The following is a 24,192-nucleotide window of genomic DNA, read 5'->3' on the forward strand; positions in this document are numbered from 1 at the left end:
AAAATGTATTCACAAAAAGAAAAAAAAAGAATTAATATTATTAGTAATTGACATTATAAGGAAAGAAAAGCATATATGGGCCGTTTATCTATAACCTAGAACCGCAAGATAAAATAATGCCTTGAAGAAATTCCAAAGAAGTGTTAATTCACTTCTTTTCTCCTAAAAAGTATGCAATGGATATATATATATATATATATATATATTTAAATTGACTTCATCTCTTTATACTTTTAACAATTTAATGCTAATTTTTTAAAGTCATCTTCTTTCACTTTTATTGATAGGAAAACAGAAAGTATAATTTTTTAAATAATGAAAAAATATTGTAATTTGAACTTAATTAAGAATCTAGATGCCCAAGCGATAAAATTAAGAATTATGATAAATAGCATACTAAATTATAAGCCATGCTGAAAGTTGTGGTGAAAAACAAGCTATAAATGAAAAATAGTATTCAGAATAAAACTCATACTGAGAAAGGGAAAGGCTTAATTGTATGATATGACTCTACTGCAACCGAAGCAGTTTGTTTTTTAGTTCCTTCCTCAGAAAAAATGTTCTTTGTTATACGAAGGGCGACTAAAATGGGAAGAGAAGTAAAACGATCAACTAGGCGATTCGTAGAGAGATAGATTACTTTAACCACGGAACAGGAATTTTTCCCAACTTAACAACTATTTTATTGATATAATATCATCTATATCACTCATTATGAGAAAGATAATAGCATTGAAATTTTAATGACTTATATAATACTATGAATATTTATATTTATTCAAGACTACTTTATTCAACTTCAGAATTAAATTGTTGTTTTCGGGGTAATACCAAGTATATTAAACTAGAATTTCTATAAAAATAAAAATAAAAATTACTTTGCATTTTTGCCGGTCATTTGTAAAGATTTTTATTGCTTTCGACAAAGCGTTTGACTGTCAAGTGTTGACTTTGCCGTTTGCATTTAATACAGCAAGCATATACATACCGACACCCTTGGAGAGGAAATTAAAATGTGTGTGATTAAGAAATCACATATATTTGCTTGTTTTCAGGTTGGAATCTTTACTAGCGCGAACAGTTGTAATACAAAATGAAAATATATGTTTCACCCAAAGGAAAATAATTAAATAATTTAGTAATTTGAATTTAATTCCTAAAGAAAAAATATTTATATATACATTTTCAATAGAGAAAACATAGATGGCTGTTACAAAGCATTTTCCCTTCGAAAAAGAAATATCTTTTCCACTTTTAATGCTTAGCCACTTATGTGCATTGTAATTAAGCAATCACACTGATTCGCTAATAATGGGCATGAAAACCTTTTTTCGTATTTGAGATGCAACAATTTGAAATACAAATGAAAATACATATTCTACAAGATGGAAAGGAGAAAAGAAATTCAACATTTTGCGATTTATGCATTGAATTGAAAGGAAAAATTCTTTACTTACGCGTCTTCAATGTAAAACATGTGGCTGTCTGCTGCCAAGCATTTTCCTTTCAAGGAGAAAATATCTTTTTCGATTTTTATGGCCGGATGCACTCCTTTCTGGAACCAGGTCCCTGTCCATTTGGAAGGAAATTCACAGCCTTGGGATGCTGAAAGAGAACATCACACAGTTATATACATTTTATTAATATTTATATCTCTATTATTAAACGTAATATTTTCTTTCTAAAGTAATCTAATATAATATGTTCTATCTACTATAGACAAAAAAAATAAGTAAAAGAATCTTCTCTCCGTCTTGTAGAGTATCAAAAATATTCATGAACAAATATCACTGAACAAAATTTTGAAATGAGTCATTGCTCATATAGTTATTTCTTTTTCTTTTCACCGTATTACACTCTTTGCACTCGAATCTTCTGAGATTATCTGTCAATTGAATGCGTGAGTGCACGTAGAAAGATTTATTGAAAAAAGAAACACGTTTAAGGCTACGTTCAACACACAATATATCAATACAACAAATGTGTAATAATCACTCCGACTTGTTGATTACTCCGAAGCTCCCTAATGCACACGGATAAATCTGCATGACCACACCGCCACGACAGCATTATCGGGAACTGAGATTGAGTCCTAAGTATCATGATCAGCTAACTCCTATGAAGGTACTTACCCATGGGCAGTGGGTAGTCGAACCCACATCATTTCTGTACATTCCCAGGGGGAGAGAACCTACCATCATCACAGAAATATCCAATTGCTATATGACCAATTACTCAGCACAATTTGTGATGTCATTGAAAGAGAATTTACCCAATTATCAATTAACACAGTTTGAAAATTCATTAGTCGGCACTTTCAGCAATAATTGAACGATAGTTGCCAACAATTTTAATACTTCTATCAAATGATATAATTCTGCTTTATTTGTAAAAAATATTTATTATGAATCAAAAGTTATTGATCTGAGTATAATTACATATAAATTAGATTTCTATTATATACTCTACATATATTATATAAAAGGAATTATATAATGATGTATTGTACGGAATGAAATGTATCAGTCAGTGATGGAATCTTCATTTTAATAAAAGAGAAGAATTTAATAACTGAATCATAAAATTGCATTCAAATAATTATTTTATTGAAAGAAAAACAACAAATGGAAAAAAAAAATATTAACATAAAAAATGATTTCCACAAAAAAATAATTTAAATTTTTCATAAATATTCCTACATTTCTGAAACGGATTTCTATAAATGCGCAAATATTGTCGAAGTTTGTGACGTTGAAAATCATAAAATATAAAAAAAATAAGTTTTACAGTTATAATAATTTTAAAATCGTTGCATATTGCTGAATAATTACTGAAACTCTTGAATGGAATATACTTCTTACCAGAAAATAGAAAGAAGCAATTGCTCAATCTAGAAGTTCTTGAGAAATGATTAATTATGAATGCCGTTTCCTCTACAAATTGCCATTTGATATGAAATATTTCATATATCTTGGAACATTGAATGTTCCAATTATTATTAATTAATGAATTATTATATAATAATTATTCATTAATATTCATATATATTCATAATTTCAAAGATCACTACCTGCAACAGGTAGTTCAGAAATATTAATAACGACTTTATTTCCAGTCATCGAAAATTAATGATGGAATCGTTTTATCAATCAAATAATTTTATCTACTGTTTAAGAGGAATATTCTCAACTTAGGAAATACATTTTGAAATCAATGTTTCGAACTATTTGAGAAATGCAATTAAAATGGTTTTAAACAACTGCGAAACAGCCAATATCTTCAATAATCTTAGCCATTAGAATACAGATAAATTAAGCACCTAAGTAGCTTGATATTTAAAACATGAATTACGGCAAAAGGGCGAGAACATGATTCACCTAATGTTCAGTACATTAGAATCTTATCAGTTTAGACCGTCACCAATTCTAGCGTTCCCATTTTATCATTGAATCTGGTCATCGCAGACAAATTGATATAATATTTAAATTAAGTTAAACGATTTAAAGATTATTAGAGTAGCATTTTTATTGTGAAGTATTTATATAATTTATTTATATAATTTATTTATTGAATTGATATCATTGATGAAAAATATCAGCACTTACAGCAATTGTATCGTTCATATAAGAAAAATTAAAAATATGTTTTAATAAGTGAAACTTAGTGAAAAAAAATATGAGTTTTTGTGAGTGAATTAATTAATTCAGTTTTGATTAAGTACAAAACAGTTTTAAAAACTGTAGAAAGTTCGATATTCTATAATTTATTCTGTGCTTTATAGTATAAATCCGTTTCACCTTTTTTGAAACTTGACCAATGATATGGAATCGAAAATATTTTTTACGAAATTTCATCTATAGTGCATTTATACAGTGCCTAATGTAGGATTCTCTTTTAAAAAATATGTTAAATTTATTTTTATATTTCCTAACATATATAAATCGATCAACATATTAACGATTTCTTCTAAGTTAATTGTTATGTTTAGTAATTTTGAAAACGAATGTGCTTTTCTTTATTTATTTATTACTAGCCGCCTTTGGTGACCAGCCGGTTCGCCAATCTTAATATTCGTTTAAATTTTAATAATTAAATAGGTTGAACCCGAGTTTAACCCCCTTCTTCGCCAAGTTTCTATGACGCGCCAAAGCTGACAATCTTTATTATGCACTATAATTGAGCATCTGCTCTTTTGCTTTTGAACATTTCGCAATACCGTTGTTGCCAATTTTTAAAAATTTGGCTAAGAAGGGGGTTAAACTCCGGTCGTACTATTAAATATTTTACGCAATTTCAACTTTAATAGATTCTTCAGCAAAATATTTTAAAACTTCAAATTTTGATAGTCATATAATTCACTCATAATATTAGAAAGGCCTTCAGTCATAACGTAATATGTATCTCTCTAATTTTCTGTTAACTCTCGTAGAATTTATGCTTCAAATTAAAGCGTAAACGATTAATCTGTAATTAATATAATAATATTTTTTACTGAAACAAAGCATTTTTTTAATAATATGATTACTAATAATAGAGTCACTGAGCGTTTAAACTTTATGGGCACTAAAGAATATATTTCTTAATTTATGTAATATCTCAAGAATTTGTCAACAAAATTTTCTCAGATTCATCATGAACAGATCGATTCATTAACAATGTTTAATTTTAAATACATCAAACACTAAGAAAATAAAATGAATCGTTTAAAATAATCGGTCGAAAACAGGTTTAAAAAAACTATTTAAAAACCGATGTACTTAAAACTATAAGCATATACAATATATATATATATATATATATATATATATATATATATATATATATATATATATATATATATATATAACATAAATAAAATTTACTTACAAAAGCAAGCAACTAACCTAAAAATAATTTTAATCATCCGTTGATAATGGTTGTCATGACAACAATCAGAACACAATGCGCATGCGTGAATTTTCTTCGCCAGTTACGGTAACGCAAATGCGTGAATTTTTCTACGCCAGTTGGGGTAACGCTATGCAGATTATACATTTTTAATTTCCTTTATTCTGTGTTATTTTAATTCAAAAGTACTTCAGAATGAATCTGAAACATGGATTAATTAACAATGTTTAATTTTAAATGCATAAAACATTAAGAAAATAAACAGAATCGTTTGAAATAATCGGCCGAAAAATGTTAACCCTAGCCTCATTACTGTTGGGAGAAAAAAAAAACTGAAGCCTTACTCATTTGGCGGTGGGGAAAATGGAAGATTTTTTTGGCGGAAAAGTTGGCGGAGGGGAAAATGGAAGATTTTTTTGGCGGGAAAGTTAGTTTTTAATTAATAATTAAAATTCTAATTAAAATTTCAAAAGAGGGAGCCCAGGTGCACATTCCCGACCTCTAAGGTATACATGTACCAAATTTGGTAGCTGTATGTCAAATGTCCTGGCCTGTAGAGCACCAACACACACACACATTGAGCTTTATTTATAAGTATAGATATTTCATGACAGGTCAAAATCCTTTTTGATACAATAATATTTAAGCAGACAATCGGCATTTATAGATACTGTAATGATACAGTTTATGCAAAGACACAGTTGGGAACCTAATCAGTTATACTTGACAAGACGTTAATATTCTATTGAACCTTTAAAGGGCCATTTTTTTCTAGTCATGTTATATTAAAGTATTCTTAGGACTGAAATTGTTTTGAGATAAGCGATTCATTATCTTATAAGATAAATTTAATTTGATTAATTAAGTAATTAGGTTAATAAATGATTAAGTAACAAATCAAGACCCACCATTTTGTGTGAGATAAGAAATTGAAACATCTAAGCTTTTGTCTTATTGAGAAATTTGTCAGAACTTATGCCAACCTACATAACTTCATACAAATGTTTTTTTAAATGTCTGCAGCTGCCCTCAATTCCGCAGTTTTAACCAGATGGCTGATTTAAAATCCTCTGCTGACTTTATGGAACTAAGATGAAATTCATTTTCAATTTTTATTTCATAAAAACTAAATTAAAGTTTTTGTTTGTAATATTTCTGCATAATAATCTAGATATTTATAATAACATGAAAGTAAATAATTTATCATTATTCATTAGACATTAAATTTCGAAAGAACAAAGCAATAAACCTCCCTGTTTGTGAATAATTTTATACTCCAAAACATGGAAATAAAGGCATAAATACAAGTATGAATTACCAACAATATTTTTTATATATTGAAAAAATACAAACAATTTTATTTACTTTCACAAAAAATAATTTAGCAATTAATATCTGAAATACTTTCAGTTGATTTTATTCAATAATGGAAATACTTAAATCTTAAACAGGTTATATAAATATTTTTTAATATTAAATATAAGAATGTTTATTTGCAGATCAAATTAACTTTAAAGTTTATCTCAAAGGAATTTCGAACTAATTCTTTTAATAATAATTTCATCTTCAAAAATGTCTGCATAGTCTGTATATTACAATTTTGTTTTTAATCTTAAATAAAATGAAATAACAGAAAAAAAGTGTTCGTTTATAATCTATTTCGATTTAGAAACATGCAGGGTGATATAAAAACATGGGATCGAATAAAAATGACTTATTTTTATTACTAATTTTAAAACAAATGCAAAAATATTTTACCTTTAAAAGCTTTAACAAAAATGAATTTTAAAAAATTCCTTTAGGTAAAGAATAGAATCGATATAATAAATAGTATCCGACAATTTCTAGCACGTCATCGAGAGAAATTTTCTTCACAACTGATGCCTCTTTCAATTTAATATTTTGTTTGAAAAATGTATCAATCAGCCAAAAGAAAATATATCTGAAACATTTACAGAAATTGTTTTATCATATTGTTAATAACTTTATGTATAATCGTTTCAATCACTTATGAAACTAAAAGGCGCAAGTTGCTATCAGTTTCATATTAAATATTTAGAACAATATTAGAATATATTTAGCAACAAAAATATAGCTATAATAAAGATATAGCTAAAAATTCTTCAAATAAAGATAATATTGCAGAGTTAATTTATTTAAATTAATTGCTAATTCTTCACTACCATATATCCAAATAGTTATTTTCCCTCTAAATACAATCTATAAGTATAATTATTTTCTATCAGGGAAAGATTACAGCTTAATTTCTTGGAAGATTAGAGACTTAAATGATAAACAGCAAAAAGCTGGATTTTAATAAAAGAAGGGATTTTATTAACGTGAAAAAAATCACAAAATCATTTTATTTACAGAATGAAAACTCAGTTTGAAAAATTAAAATGCGATATAGTCATAGCAAATTCGTTTTCAAAGTATCAAAATCCTTATTAGAAACAAACAAATAATGAATTTAAACACGAAAATTAATATCATTTTTCTTTAATAATATTTACTTACAGACGCCAACTAAAAACTCAATAATTCTTATATAATACTAATTAAAAAAATACAATTTATGCGTTTATTATTTTTATAACAAAACTTTTTATCGAAAAAAGAAAATTAGCTGGCCAATTATAATACTTTTCTCCTCCCTTCTCATGAGAGAAACACCAAATTATTAATAATAACTTAAAGACAAGTTTAACTGATTTCGAGCAAGTTTGTTTAACTACTTCTTAGGTGATAAAAATCGTTGAATTATGATTACTTAATATCTTCTCGATGCTAATTGCTTTTGTTTATTGCAATTAGCAACCTCACCTTAATTAACATACATTTTAATTATTCCATGGCGCCATGAAGACGTCAAAATAAAAGCAAATGATTACCGCCTTGCTTTTTATCCCTCATCTCCATGTAAAAAAAACAATTGCTGCATTTCATTAATGGCCGCTTCTAAATCTTTATGGGAGAAGGCGAGAAAACGGTGTCTCGAAATTAATTGGAAAGATTCGCACGTAAGAGCTGAAACTAACACAATATTGTCTTTTTCTTTTTTTTGTTTGCTACTTAGGCAAACAAGACACCATAAGACTCTTAATTAGAGTCTATTCTGAATGTGAGTAAACCCTAGGATTATTTTTTTATCTCAAAAATATATATATTAGTATAATTTTGGAAGCACCTGTAAGTGAAAGAATTGTTCCCGTTCAATCTAAAAATGGAGACGAGAAAGAATATTAATTTCACGATGGGAAAATTTCAGAATAAAAGGAATTATAATCTGAAAATACCTAATAAATGAGTTTTATAAAAGAAAGTATTGCATATTAAGTGTTTAAGGAAAATAATGAATTCAAATAATAATTTATTTTTTGTGTGCTTTTATCAGACTGAAAGGACACTATCTGAATTTTTAATCAATTCATCAAGATAATTCTCTATTTTTTTAAATGAGTTTTTTTAAAACATTTTGATTGTAAAATTTTTTTGAATACACACAAAAAAAATGATTTTTCCTCTGTTAATTTAAAAGGAAAGGATAGATAAAATATTAATTTCATAATGGGTAAATTTCAGAATAAAAGAAATAATCTGGAAATATCTAATGAGTTTTGAAAAGTATATTGAAAATTAAATGTTAAAGTAAAATAATGAGTTTAAATAATAATCTAATAATATTCTTTTATACTTTTAATCTAATGGAGACTGTCTGAATTTTTAATAAACCCATCAACATAATTATCTGTTCATCAAAATAATATGTGATCTTGAGGAAATGAAATATATTTTTTACTTCAAAATCGTATGATAGTAAACTCTTTAAGGAATATCTAAAATGAAAGAATTTTTCTCCTTTCAATGGAAATATGAAAGTGAGAATGAATTTTAATTTGATGAGGAGTACATTTCAGAATGAACGAAGGAGTAATTTGAATTTGCATAATAAAATTACTCCTTTTTTAAAAAATGATTGCATATTAGATGTTAAATGATTTCAGATAATATTATTTTTGAGCGCTTTTATCAAACGTAATGGAGAATATCTTAATCGCTTATAAATTTATCAAGATATTTCTAAATTCTTAAAAGTCATAGTGTCATTTTGATGCTTTAATATTAATTTCGATTCCAAAACTGTATAGCGAAATAATTTTTTAAAACATCCACAAGTAAAGTAATTATTTTCTGTTCCATCTATAAATGAAGGAGATAAGGGTATTCAAGCCATTGTGGATGAATTTATAATTGAACGGCGGAATATTCCAAAAATGCTTAATAAAGGAATTTTGTATAAAAATAATAATTCAAGAGAAATGCCAGTTTGTATTGATAACTCTTCTTTGTGTATTTTTCATAGTAATAATTATAATGAGTTCATCAATCTAATCATTTAAATTGTGCGTGCGTGTGCGCGCGTGTGTGTGTGTGTAAGATGGGGAGAGAGAGAAAGTAAATTTTGTTGGTATCTGGAATCGAAGTAATTCAATCTTAGAAGGAAATAAATTATTTTCATGACGGATACATTTTTTTAAATTTCCGTTTCAGTCCAAAGAGAAGGAAGGCAAATTATAAATTTAATAATTTTTCTGAAAATATCAATAAAGTAAATGAAATTTTAGATTTGTGAAAATTGATGATCTATTCTACTATTATTGCATAAATATTATCAACTGCATGCAAAAATGCAAAATTTGAGAATATCTGAATTTTTGTTTTACTTTTTCATTGAAATGTTTCTGTCCTTGTTGGAAATGAATGTATTTTAGACTAAAAGCTATATTATTTCAATAACGAAATTGCAGAGCAATATTTTGGCTAAAATATCAATTCATCTGCTCTCTTTTTTGTTTTAAAAAGTCATTTGGAAATAACCTTGGCGTATTCTAATGAAATGCTTTCCAGTTTTTATGCATATAGTGCTATGATAATTTGTATATGTTCTAGGGTATATTATGATGTAGAATTTTTATTTCAAATTAAAATAATATAGACATTTGAATGTAATAGAAAATATCCGTGTTAAAATATCCAACTCAAATATGTGTTTATAATTTTATCTTTATTTTTTTTTAGTTTTTTTTACATAAGGTTTAATTTTTTTAAGTTTTAAACTATCTGTTAATTAGATTTTTACTAAAAATAACAATCGTATAATCACTATATAAATAAATGAAAAAATTAAATTAATTAAACAATCATAAGAAAGACATATTTTTATCGTTGAAGCTAATTAAGGATATTTTTTTTCTATATTAAAATTTAAATACTCAGCACTAACATCAATCTGATCATAAATGTGAAATGCAATAAACAGAGCAATTTGTGAATTTTGCACAATAAGAAACTCCTTTAAGTAAATGGTTTTTATTAAATAATATACTGAAAATGCGTATTAAAAATAATAAAATGAAAATTGTCACTTAATATTATTTTACGTTAGTCAAGCAGTGTTAATTTCAAGCTTGACCCATAGATCATATCAATAATATTCTTTCGCAATTTTGTGCTTGAAAATATTTTTAGTTTAAAAATATTTAAAAAATAAATTTTGAATAAACAAATAAACCGTAATTACTACAAATTCAATACTAATGATGAATTCCTTATTTACATTATTTTCACATGTTTCAATATTACCATTCGAAGATCGTTTGCACATGCATAACACAAGGATTAATCAATTCAAAGAAGCAAACGCTAGAAACCACAGTTCAAACTTTGACTATAAGTACATATCTACTTTTGAGTTCAAACATACTCTAGTTATATTTGAACACAAAAGTAGATGTTTTAAATGTTAAAATTGAAGGTAAAAATTAAAACTGATTTCTTCATTTATGACTGTAATTAAGTATTAAAGAATAATTTTTTAAAAATTTCCACAAAACGTTAATTCACTCATATGGAATTAAAATTAACTAAAATATTCAGTTTATTGATACTTATTATCTGAACTTATTAAAATAATATGTTATCGAGAATTGATGGGATGATTGTAAAAAAATAAGAAAATTTTATATATTTGGGAAATAAAAGAAAGTCGATTAAATGAGTAAAAAAGTTTGAAACCTAAAAAGTCAATTTTATGAAAATGGGTAAAAATGAACTAAAAATGTTACATAATTTAAGTTATCGCTACTAATAAAAAATTCTAAAAATAATAATCTCGGTTTTGATCATAATGAAAAAAAAATAAAATTAATTTCTTGCAAAATAAAATCTAGTTAAGAAAATCTAACAGATAATCTGATTTTAAGTAAATCTCTCATCAATAAAGATTATATATTATATATATATATATATATATATATATATATATATATATACAAAACGTTTTTTTTTATCAAACAATGTATATTCTTAAATAAAATTCAAATTAATTGGAATATACTTATTAAATGCATTTTTAATAAAATATACATAAATTTACTAAAATAATTTTCATTTGTTTAATGGAATATTTTTCTCTCGTATTTGAGAACATAAGATACAATTTTTACTATAAAGGCAGAAATCATTCATTTTTCTATCGGTTTTAGCTCAAAATTTGTATTTCCACCATATTTAAAATCCTGTGAGGTTTTCCCAAATAAAAATCAATAATATCTGCCTCTGTTTGAATGGCAAACTCCGATTTTGGTTGAGAAAGGAAGGAAACAAAATTCGCGTTTCTCGTAACAGGTGGTATGTTTATACATACCTGGAAGCGAGTTTTACCCTAGAGTTAAACAAAGAGAAGAAGCTAAATGTTCTAGGTGCTTGCTTCTAATGCATTTATTCATGTCGAATGGCAGCGATGGAATCAGTGTCTCGGAAAGGAGGAGGTATTGCTAAGCGTGAGCCAAGGAAGTTGAGCAGCAACTTTGCATTCGAAGCTGGTTTATCTTTCTCGCATTTGTGCAAATTTCATTTCTCTCTTTTATAGCATTAATTTTCGAAGGGAACAAAATTTATTAATACGCTAATATCACATATATATTTTATTTAAAAGTTGATGCAAATAAAGAAAAATTGTATCATTTTAAATTAACAAATTGAATATTTATTTTAGATATAAGTATATAAATAAGAATATTCAAAAATTTATATTTCCGATGTGTGAAAATGTATCTTGTATATATATATATATATAGGATGTTCTGCAAATTGAGCAACAAACTGAGGTAACTTGCAATATATAACAAGAGGAACAAAAAAAATATAATGGAATTGCAAGAGGGTGAAATTCACAGAAAAATGCATGCCAATTTCCATGCCATGCTGGAACGACGAAAATACAATAATAATTACATACTGAAATTTATTTGAATAATTAAAAATGTTTTTGATGTAATGGCTGCTGAGAAATTACTGAAAAGTCCAAATAATGTAAGAAATGACTTCCAGATGATTTCAAACACATCAGGGTATGTTTAGGATGTCCGCCGCAGAGAAGATAATAATCGCTATGAGATGAGTGTGCTTGTGTCCACAAAATTCTCATAAACAAGTTATTCAAGGTGATCTCATATAAAAAAAAATCACATGGATTTATATGCAGGAAACTTGGAGGATAAGAAATGTATTTTTGTCGCCAATTCCACCTTCTTGGATATATAACATCGCCATGATTGCAGACTTCGCGGAACATACATGGGGTGGCTGCATCATGCTTGAACCACGTGCCTCGTTGCACTGATACCTGCACACTTTGCAACTTTTTGATAAGGATGTGTTGCAGTTAAACAAGATTCTTTGATACTTTCATATTGCCTGCGAGCATGGCCCAAAAATAATCACGCAGGATTCTCGTCCACATGAGAACTTGAAAACTCAATTGAGATTCCTATAATTCTCTGACATAAAGATTAGCCATCATTCACATGTGTGCATTATTTGTATCGATAATGCATATTGAACTCAGAGCATGAATGTATTTCTTCATGATTTTCATCCTCTCATCGTGAATTACGGAATCATGCTCCATTGTAATTTTTAATCTATTTGTAGCCTATTAAAAATCGTCCAACTTGTTCGATTGATCGTCAGAACTCCCTTTATACATATAAAATTTTCCATGAGGCATGGAAAATATCTATATATCAATATCTGTAAACTTTTAAAATATTTTTAAATTCAAAACGACATCTGGTATAATCAGAGAAATAGCATATACCTATAATAAAATGACTATGCTACATTTATTGAGACATGCGCCTCTAGTTGCAAAATAATGAAGTTTCAGAAATAACTCAGAAAGTAAAGTAGATCGGCAAAGACGCCTAATTAGGAAAATGCGCTGTTTATTATATTAAATAAACAGGAAAATTGAAGTTATTTGTACAATAGAAGATATTTGTGATTAAATTTACGAACTTTTTGTCGCTTGAAAAAGAGATTCATTTAAATTCTCCAGTAATATCATACAGTTTTTTCCAAATTTAACAACTGCGAATTAGATTTAAGATAAGAAGAAAATTAAAAAAGTAATATATATTAAATACAAACTAATTCCCTGTTTGTACGTGATGCCATTTTTGAATTTCAAGGACTTAAAAGGATTTTATCGGTCCTTTTGCATTTATATATATATACTGAAAGAGAATTAACAACATTCAATATTGTTATAAGTATAATAGTTTATGTATATGTATCATAGTGGTTATCTTAAGAAAATAATTAGTTAATATAGTATTAAATTCACATTTTGTTTTGATTGATACGGTGCTTCAAAAAACTAGTAAAATATGCTGAAAAATTTTAAAAAAATACATTCTATATCAAAATGATATTTATTGTTTTAAATTTTCATACAAGAGAAATTTAAATTTTCGTACAAAACGAAAATGTTATTATAAAATAAATGCTTAACTAATACACAAATAAATGTGTTGTCTACATATTTTTAATTTGAAGAAAAAAATACTCAGTTTGATCAATTATTCGATCAAAATCAATTCTGAACTTTAAATTGGCAAGATATATGTGTAAATTTAAAAGCTATTCATGAAAATATTCAATAATAGCAGTATTTACTTTATTGTGGTTAAACAATTAATTTCTACGACATTGAAAACGTGCTTCTGCTCACAATGGAAAAGTGTTCTGAATGAGATTATTTTATGCATATTTTATGTAATGAAGAAATATTTATTTAAAAAATAGGAACTCTTAAAAATTGTATAGTTGTTCGATTCTATTAGTTGCAACTAAAAAAAATTTTCTAGCCACACAAGCGTTTTAAATGTTTTAAATTTTCTTCGATAACCAAACTGACTTATTTAGACAACCAAGCATATCATTATTTTAGAACAATAAAAAGATGCTTCAAAGAAGTGTACATTTACTGATAATAGTGGCCAAGAAATCATTAAAGAATCTAAAAAAAAATCTCTTTTTTAAATTGTCATAACTTGACAAGTCTTGGTTACAAAAATATGGAATTTTTTAACTAAACAATTAGTAAAAAAGAATATAATTTTTTAAAGTTTACTATTTTAAATAATTTATTATTGCTAATAATATTGGAAGATTGTATAAAAAACTAAAATACGTAGGTTTTCCAACAGTACATTTTTTTAAAACTCAAACATATATAAACATAACATATAACTTTATGCATAACATATATAAGCATAACTTAACATATATAAACATAACATATAATATTATATATGATTCAAAGCCTTTTACGAATGAGAAATTTGTGCTCTTATCTAACAATCCCGAAAATCATTGTTGGTATATTATATATAATATACCAACAAAGATATTATATATAATATACTGTATATTATATTATATATACAGTTGAAATAAAAATTATTTTAACTGTATATATAATATAATATACAGTTGAAATAATTTTTATTACATATCTATACATTACAATTAGAATAAATTAAAATAAAGAAATAAGGAAAAATTACACTTATTGACCAAGTAGCATAAAATATACTTTACATGATTCTCAGCAATTTTTTATTGATAAGAAGATTCCCAATTTATTATTTTTTTTCCAATTTAAACAACACACCTATTGACTCATGCAAATCAAAATATAATACTTTAGGTGACTCAAAACATTTTCTCACTGGAAATATGTGCTTATCTTTAGCCATTTAAAAATTATTTATTATATATATATATATATAGATAGATAGATATGCAGTTCTATTGTTTTTCTTAAATTACGAATACTTTACAATGAGGAGTATAGAAAGTAAAGAAAAACAAACATTAACGAGACTTAGAAGGGCTTGAATAATTAGTTTTAAATGAGGATTTAGTTGAAATGCAAAATATGCATTTAAAAAAATAGTTTCATTGCAATTATTATCTTAAACCCACATGAATGGGAAGAAAGTTTATAATATTCCTAAAAAGAAAAAAATATTAAAAATAATAATTTAATTCATTCAGTAGAAAAAAAAGAAATATGAGATAAGGTTGTTCAACAACAAAAATAACACATAAAATACTTTTTTTTTTCAAAAGCTATAAGAAAAACAAATTCTGTTTGAATAATTAACTACAAAAATTCGTATAAAAATGCCTAAACTTTTCTGACAGAACACAATTAAAAAAAAAGAGGAAAGTAAATCCATCGTTTTAAATTTGATTGAGACTGCTAGAAAAAAAGAGACACGAGACAAGTTGGAATGAACCCATTGCTGACAGACGAATAAATTCGTTTCTTTCATAAATAGTTACAAACTCAGATTATTGCTCGCCAATCAGTCTTCACAATTTGTTCGATTATTTTTTATTTAAATGCGAACAAACTGACTTAAAGAATAAAAAGAATTGGTAAAAATTTGGCCGAGTTGGGAAATGAGATATTGGTTTCAAAAAATTGAAATATGGAAAAGAAATTTGGAATATAAAATATGGAAAAGATAGTCAGCAGAATTATTTTCAACAATATGGAAAAGAGAATTGAGTCAGTAAAAGAAGATGACAAATCAAAAAATAAAATACACCACTTTAAGGATTGTTTTATACATTTCTGTTTAAAGCATGGTACAAATTTAAATCCTCAGTTACAAAATATATATCTTTTAAGCTTGAATAATTAAGAGTTTTATTAACCTTGCTAAATGCAAAGAATATCCTGATTCCTTGGAAAGCTTAAATCTTAAAGTATGTAATCAGATTCATTTAGCTATACTAGGTTTATTTTTAAATGTAGTATCTTTCTAAGAAGCGTTTGAGAAATAATAATAAAATTAAAAATTACTATTTAAGCACTTTTCGTAGTATCTTACACAATTGTAAGATTATTAAAAAAAAAGATATTCCTTAAAAAATGGTGGCATTTGTTTTACCTTTTCTTTGAGGAACTAAAACTAAATGGAAATTCGAACGTATGCAATATTTTAATATTGCATACGTAATAAAAAGAAACAGTCAAAGAATAATTTTGATTCTTTACTGATCATATTTTAAATAATTTAATCAAATTCTTAAGAAAATGATTTCAGTTCTTATAAAATGTTTTTATTTAGATTTCTTACACAGAAACGTTTACACATACTCTTATATATCTTTATTTTACTATGAAAAATAAAATAAATTTTTAAGGAAGGTAATATTTAAAATTTCTAGTCTTGATCAAGAAGTTACTTTAAAATTAGGATCTTATTTAAGAATAATGTTCTTAACGAATTTCCTAATTTTTTTAATCTGACTGATATAAATGGTAATATCTAGATAATCAAGCTTCACTAGGCAACTTTTTTTTTGTAAAATCATATTATTTGGAGAAAGTATTTAGATATGAAAAACATTAATTTAACTTCATATGGATATTTTTCATTCTTACCTACATATAAAACGGTCATTTAAAAAAAAATCATGATTGCACTTAATTTAACATGTTATTCGAAACAATCTACTATATTACATTATTCATTTTACAGTTTATCTCTCATTACTTATATTTTTGAACTTATAGTCAGTTTCACCATGGTGAAATCGGATCCGAGATGGCGCTATGTAACATTGTCAGCATGAGAGCAGATAGAAAAAAGGCTCTAATGGTTGATTTAAAAAAAAAAAAGTTTGCTTTTTTTTGTACAAAATTGGGTGTTTTCAGTAAAGACACCTATATATATATATATATATATATATATATATATATATATAAACTTAAAAAGAATAATCTTATCTATGTATAAAATTTTATCCAAATCATTAAAGTCCTTTCCGAGATGCACGAATTAAATTTATATGTATGGAAGAATTGCTTGTTTAAAATTATAAGATAATTCGACTTACAAAATTAATTGAGTGAAATTAAAATAAATATATATATTGACATTATTTATCATTAAACAGAAAATAAAGCAAGCTAATATAAAAAAATTTTACGCTTCTAAATTGATTTTATATTACTAACTCAAAAGTATTATTTTATGATAAGGAGATTGATATCTGTTTTCGAAATTTACAATCACAACTAGGAATAGTTTGAATGATTAATTTCATCAAAACCATAGAAAGAAACGAAACTTTTCTTCTTCCATATATTTCAAGAAAGTTGAATATAAATTAACCAATAAATATTCGACTGAAACTGCAGAAAAAAAGGAAATATGAGACAAGTTCTAAAAAGAACTCACTGTTGACAGTCGAATAAATTTCTTCCCTTCATATGCAGTTACAGAACCCAATCATTGCTCACCAATCAATCTTCGCAATTTGTTCGTTTTTTGATCTGTATGTGAAGGAACCGACTTAAAGGATAAGCTGAATTGATCAAAATTTGATAGGGTAAGGAAATGAGAAACTCGTTTTGAAATGAAAGATTCGATCTTTTCAGCAATGCGGAAAAAGAGAGTTGAGCTAGTAAAAGATTGAAAAACAAGATGAAAAAGAAAAAAAAATGAACTGTTTCTGAATTCGCCTACGTAGGTCATTTCACTTTAACTTTGGAAGTCAATTTTCAGAAATGAAATGATCAAATACCAGGTGTATGTAATTCATGTATGCAGAATTTGATTGCAATTTGTAAAATGCAATTCTATACTCTTTCAGAAATTCTGAATTAATGCTTCTCCGATATGTTTATTAAGCTATAGTGAGTAAAACTGATCAAAATATAATATTATATTATGCACATTTTTAAACAGCAGAAAGGAATTAATAAATATTTCAAATATAAAATGTATTGATTTTTATAATTAGCAAGAATGAATATATTGGTATTTAGAAAAAAAGTTTTTGTATTCATTTGCAGGATATTGTATGCAAATGGAAATAGTATAACAGAAAATATTTTACATTTTGATGAACTGTAATCTTTCTTATGTGAATGAGTAAACTAATATATATATTTTTCTTAAGCTAAATAAATATCAGAAAAAGTGGCATGAAAGTAATTTGCGTAAGTGTTTTAAAAAATAATTTAGAACCTTTTCTAAAACAATAAGTAAATCCTTTAGAATTATTTATCATTGTAAATAGTGAAATTTAAATAAACAGCTTTTTTTTATAATATGGACTGTTGAAAAGTAACAAATAACTGCGTAATTCGTATTAAGGTGGCATTGCTTCTAACCATTAATATTAAATCACTTGATTAAACATTTTTTGATATGATCTGTAATTTAAAGAGCCACCTTACGATCAAAAGTATTATATTTAAAATTTATCATCAATTTTTAAGTTTGAATGAACGTAAATTATTGTTATCCTATTAGAACATCATCTACCTAGTGTAATTCAAACTAAAGGAAGATGTTTAGATAATATTTGAGAAAAATGGATCAGAAATCACGTGATGATCAATTTGATCATCTGAGAATTATTCTTTGAATGCTTAGATACCGGAAATACTGTAGAATATTTTATAATATCGCCTATTATAATTATAACTAGAAATAATTGTATTGCATTTAAACTGCTGCAACTCTCATTTCCTGAATTTTCTTTCATTTGTTCTCAACAAGTAACTGACATTAGTTGGGTGTAAATGCTCATTTTTATCGTACATTTAATAACAATCATCTTTAATATATTTATTCCAAAATTTAACAGATTTTATAATAATTCAACGTTTAAGTGACATTTTATTGCGAAGAATAAAGTCTAACAAATTAGATTAAAAAATAGAAAAAAAACTAATAGATTATTAAAGCTCTCTTTTGCAATTTATCTTTATTAAATTCAGGAAATACCAAAGACGATAGGTAGGTGCTTGTGCAAAATTCTTCATAAGAAGTAAAATTAATGAAATAGACAGATAAAGATAGATTCTTTTAAAACAGTAAAAAGAATCAGAATTAAAAGGTGAAATTGAATTTAGAAATTAAAAAAAAAAAACTGGTTTGCAATCTGATATTGGAGTCTGGTTTTTCTCTTTTACTTTAACTTTTTTGAATATTTAAAACTATAGTAAAGGAATAATAAATTGTAATGAAGAAAATGCCCATTGTTTATAGCTTAATAATGCAGAACTTATGCTTCAATTCATAGATAATTTATGTGTGACATTTTGAAAGAATTGTAAGATTAAGAGTAGTGGAATATATATATTTCAAATGTTAAATTGTTTGTACGGAAATATTTATTCCAAATAATTTGCTTTCTAAAAATGTATTAATACATTGGACAAATAATGAGAAAAAAATTTAAATTCTTATTTTTAAGAAGGAAAAAATAATGAGAAATATTAAACTAGAAATTTTATTGTATACTAAAAAAAAATATTTTTATTTGAATAAAATTAGTAGAATATACATGAAATGAATCACTGAAAAATGATTAAAATTTGTAAGTTTAAAGAAAATTTAGCTTTTGTAAACAAATTAAATAAAAAATTATGCTATAAAATATTACGTTACGAATATTATATATGTGGGAACTGCTGATAGATATCATAAACTGTATGGCGCCATGTTGTATCATTGATCACATGATGATTTCCCCCCATAAGTGGCAAACGAGAGCTTGCCGGTGAGATGGTAAGACGTAAGGCTTACATTCATGTATATTTTTGTATTCTATGTTAGTTTAGTAATGTTTTGTCCTTGTAATCTTAGTAAATACATTTTACATATTAATGATGGTTGTTGCCTTTCCTCACACACATACGCACACGCACACATACAAATGGATACATACAAAACCCAAATTATTGTAAAATTGTCTGCTTTTAAATAAAGACTGGCATAATAACGTTTAAGCAGAATCAACAATTGGAAGACTTCAGCATGTAAATATAAGTATACAATAATAATATAATCCAATATATTCTTAAAGTTTGATTTAATTTATTATATTTCATAATTTATTTATAAAATAATGTTTAAGTCATAAATACAAAAAAAAAGCGATGAGAAATAACGAAAGCGTACAAAATTATTCTTTTTTTTTTCTATAATCTTCAAACAAAACCTTGAAAGGAAATAAAGCTTACTATTCGATTTTTCTAACATTTCTCGAAAACGGTGTAAAGGCATTTCTGTTCAAAAATACAAAACTACAATATATATAAACAGCTAGTTTTTTTTTCTTTACAAACACGGATTTATAAATATAAATATATATATTATTTCTCAACAACACAGACTAAACCAAAACTGGAAAAGAAATGAAAAAAAAATCTTTCAAGAAATATATTTCGGACGCGCCGCATAAAGCTGAAACAAATCAGGAAAGAAAATCTCCGTTATCCACAGAATTAGATTGGAACAGAGTGCAGAGAAATTTGACATAGCTATTGAAGAAGGAAAAGAAAAGAAAACGAAAGAAAGAAAGAAAGAAAAAGAGCGATGGAAAAGAAAGCTTATGGAGAGTTATTCGGCCGGAAACTATAACAAAGAAAACTTTGAAAAACTTAAGACAAAAAGAAGAGAAACACTCGGGGGCCACGGTGCTGCTTCTCCAGTTCAATCACTATTTCTTCTCTCCGGCAACGAAAGGTATTTTTGGATAGCATTTTCGATAGGAAGAAGACAGTCATATAAATTTAATATAGCATGTAATTTAAGATAAATGTTCTTATTACCCTGTTATTGGAAAAAAACTTCTGTCTCCTGAGGTACACAAAAAAAATTGTCGAAAGTCGTAACTAAACAAACTTAACGAATCATACGTAACAATGCTTTTGTGTAAAAAGTAGCCATTTTTTCCCTTTTATATTAAACAATGAAGACTTCGAAGATTTTTTTTCTAAAAAAAGAAAATAAAGAAGATTAGAAAGAAAGAAAGGAATTGTTGTTTATAATCTTATTGCTAAAATCCCGGAAAAAATTAAATGTTTTCAAGCCCATTTGTACCTTTTATTATATCGAGAAGGTAATGTAGATTTTTTTTAAAATTCTAGATTCTAATTCCCTATGAAATTAAATCGTAATTTGTTTTACACAAAATCAAAAAAAGAAATCAATGCAAAAATTTGAAATCTATGTGTCAAATAATTTCACTCTTTATCCTTATTTGAATGAAAATAAGATTAAAAAAAAGGAATGACGAAGAATAGGAATTTTGATGTATTATTTAATGCTAAAGTCCTATAATTTTTTAAAAAATTCGCGACTTTTGTCATATCGAAAAGGAATTTTTCTTCTGAATAATCATGTATTGTAATTCCTAAAATGTTATATTGTATAGTCAAAAATGTCTCATGTACAAATAAACTGAATAAACAAACAAGCAATGAAAGTTAAACCTTAAATCTTTGGACAAATTCGGAAACCGAAAGGCATAGTTTTGGAACTGATATATTAAACAATGACAATGATATATTAAAGAATGACAATTTCCTGTCATTCTTTCAAATGAAAATAATGTGAAAAAAAAAGAAAGAAGAAGATGAATTTTTATGTATTATTTTATAGCTAAAATCATATAAAAAATTACATTTGCAAGCTCATTTGCACTGTTTTATTATATAGAGAAGTAAAATATTTTCTAAATAATTATGTATTGTAATTTTCCTTGAAAGCTATACCGTATGACTACAAAATATACATCGAAGTAAATCATAGAAAATGCGACGATAAACCTAGCAAACAAACAATCAATCAAACTGAAATCTTAAATTTTTAACTAAATTGAAAAGAGAAAAGCCCAATTTTGAAACTGATACATCAAACAATTTTACTTATTTATTCTGTATAATTCACATATTTTAGTGAAAAGTTTACAATTCAGATAGCTTTAAAGTAATTCGTTTCTCTTTTTCATATTGAAACCAATTCAATCATATTAAATTCAAAATTCCCCTTAATATAAGTTGATATTTGTTTTTACACATTTTGACTCATTATCTTTAATTTATACAGGATAATTTATTTTAAAAATGAAGACATAGCTTGTTTACGAGATTCTCTTTAGAAGTACCGTGGATATTTATGGAGGCAACTACTTAATTTGAAAGTAAAATAATGCACAATATTCCAAGTTAGTGCAGTTTTAGGATTAGGTGATAAAAGCTGTTAAATTTGTTATATTATTGTGGAGTTTTAATGAGTATATATCAATAAATATCATTTGAACAGATATCCTCTGATATATGTATCAAGATATATATATTCAGCCAAGCCTTTATGTTAAATTTAAATTGATAATTGAGCACAATACTCTTTGAAATCGATATAAAAATATTTCTACATCATAATGTTGAAGTGAGCTTACAAACTGTTATTAAAATATTTGGTTTAAAAATATTCTTTGGAAATAGCTTAATACTGCTACGCATCTGTGATGCGGCTTCCCTACATAGTTGGTTCCATAGGAGGTCCCAGATCTTGGCAACCATTTGGCGACTTGGCGAGGAATTTGGCGACTTTGGCGCCAAAATAGATTATACCCGAAACATTGAGAATTTTCCCGATCCGTCCAGTAGGAACCGAGATATGCCTCGAACCTTCCTGATTGGTTAAGAAGCTTCTAGCCCCGCCTCCTGAGACCTATAAAAGGAGCTGGTCGGAAGCGACAGAGGAGAGTTGTCGGAATCGACGGTAAAGGAACTGGCCTTCCAGTGATAAGCTGAGCAGCGACGGAGTGAAGCTAGTGCTGAACTAAGCTGTGTTCTACTGTCTGCAGTAGAGTCTGTTGTATGCTGCACGTCTCGGCTGAAGATAATCGACTTCTGTGCTGTATATAGTTGTCGTCTTTGCGCTGTCCTGTATGTCTTCGTGTAAATAAAAGTCGTCTTTTCATTTTCTACTGCCGCCTGCTGATTAAGTGTTCTCCACACCATATAACTCCCACTATCCAAACGAACCCTGGAAATTTCGTAACAATACACATAATCTGCATCCAAATCAAAACACGTTTAGTTCAGTTGAAATCGTTCTTGCTTAAAAATCATTTAACTAGATAAAGTGAAAAATATTACCTTAACTATCATAAACTAAATAAAATATTGCTACAATTTAATTTCGTTTAAACACTTTGTTTAGTAAGAAGAATTATAACGAGTAAAGCATTTGTTATAACAAACAGATGAAAAATTAACAATAAAAAAAGTGAAAGTCACCCTTCTTCAAACAACGAATAATTTTACTCCCAACTTTAATATTTATTCCAAGGCATCTTTCTTCTAGTTAGAAAGTTACCTTCTAAGCATGTTTTAAAGTAACAAATGATGGAAAAAGAAGGAAAAAATTGTTTATTAATGTTACCTCGTAAATGATTTGTTATCCCATATGTTGTGGTTGAAGGGCGGGCATATTCTCACATATAATGTTACGTCTTCGAGATTTAACAGAAGATGAAAAAAATATTTTGACTTGACTGAGCAAATTAAGGAGTTTATCAACAAAAAAATATTTACAAAGCCCTGTCAAAGCAAAAATAATTATCTTTGACTATAGCATGCATTTAAAGTATTTGTGATTATGTATTGGCGAAACTTTTAGAGTTTTTTTTTTAATGTTTTTTTTTTTTTTTTTTTTTTTTTAATATAGCTGGAAATAAGTGATGATTTCAAGTTTGTCGTTATAAATTATCTAAAAAATTATCTTAAATAAAAGTCTATAGAATACTCTAGATTACTTTATAAATAAAAAGTCAGCAAAATGTTTATTTTTTAAATTTCGTACTTTATTTAAAAATTACACTATTAATTTCAATAATCGTCAATGTTTATTCATATTTTCTATATTTCAACATTAACATCTATTTTAATAAAGTCATTTCATTCCATTATTTATTTTATCTGTATTTAAATTCTGTATTTTATCAAACCACTGTCGTCAATCATTTTCCATAGCACTAATATATTATTCCTAATGTAATGAGTTAGCTTATTGCTAACATGGATGGCATTTGATCAAAAAAGAATTCATCTTCGATTGACTTAAATTC

The 24,192-nt window shown here is 26.3% G+C and overlaps 1 protein-coding gene across 1 annotated transcript in view; it reads right to left on the minus strand.

The window, feature by feature from the left end:
* Positions 1 to 24,192, minus strand: part of LOC129968954 (uncharacterized) — a 356,033-nt gene that overhangs the window by 125,589 nt on the left and 206,252 nt on the right. Inside the window, exon 2 of the mRNA XM_056083325.1 lies at positions 1,458 to 1,605. Coding sequence (XP_055939300.1) covers positions 1,458 to 1,605 — 148 coding nt within the window. The remainder of the gene's footprint in view (positions 1 to 1,457; positions 1,606 to 24,192) is intronic.

The sequence above is a fragment of the Argiope bruennichi genome, chromosome 5 (genome assembly GCF_947563725.1).
Source record: "Argiope bruennichi chromosome 5, qqArgBrue1.1, whole genome shotgun sequence".
NCBI lineage: Eukaryota > Metazoa > Arthropoda > Arachnida > Araneae > Araneidae > Argiope > Argiope bruennichi.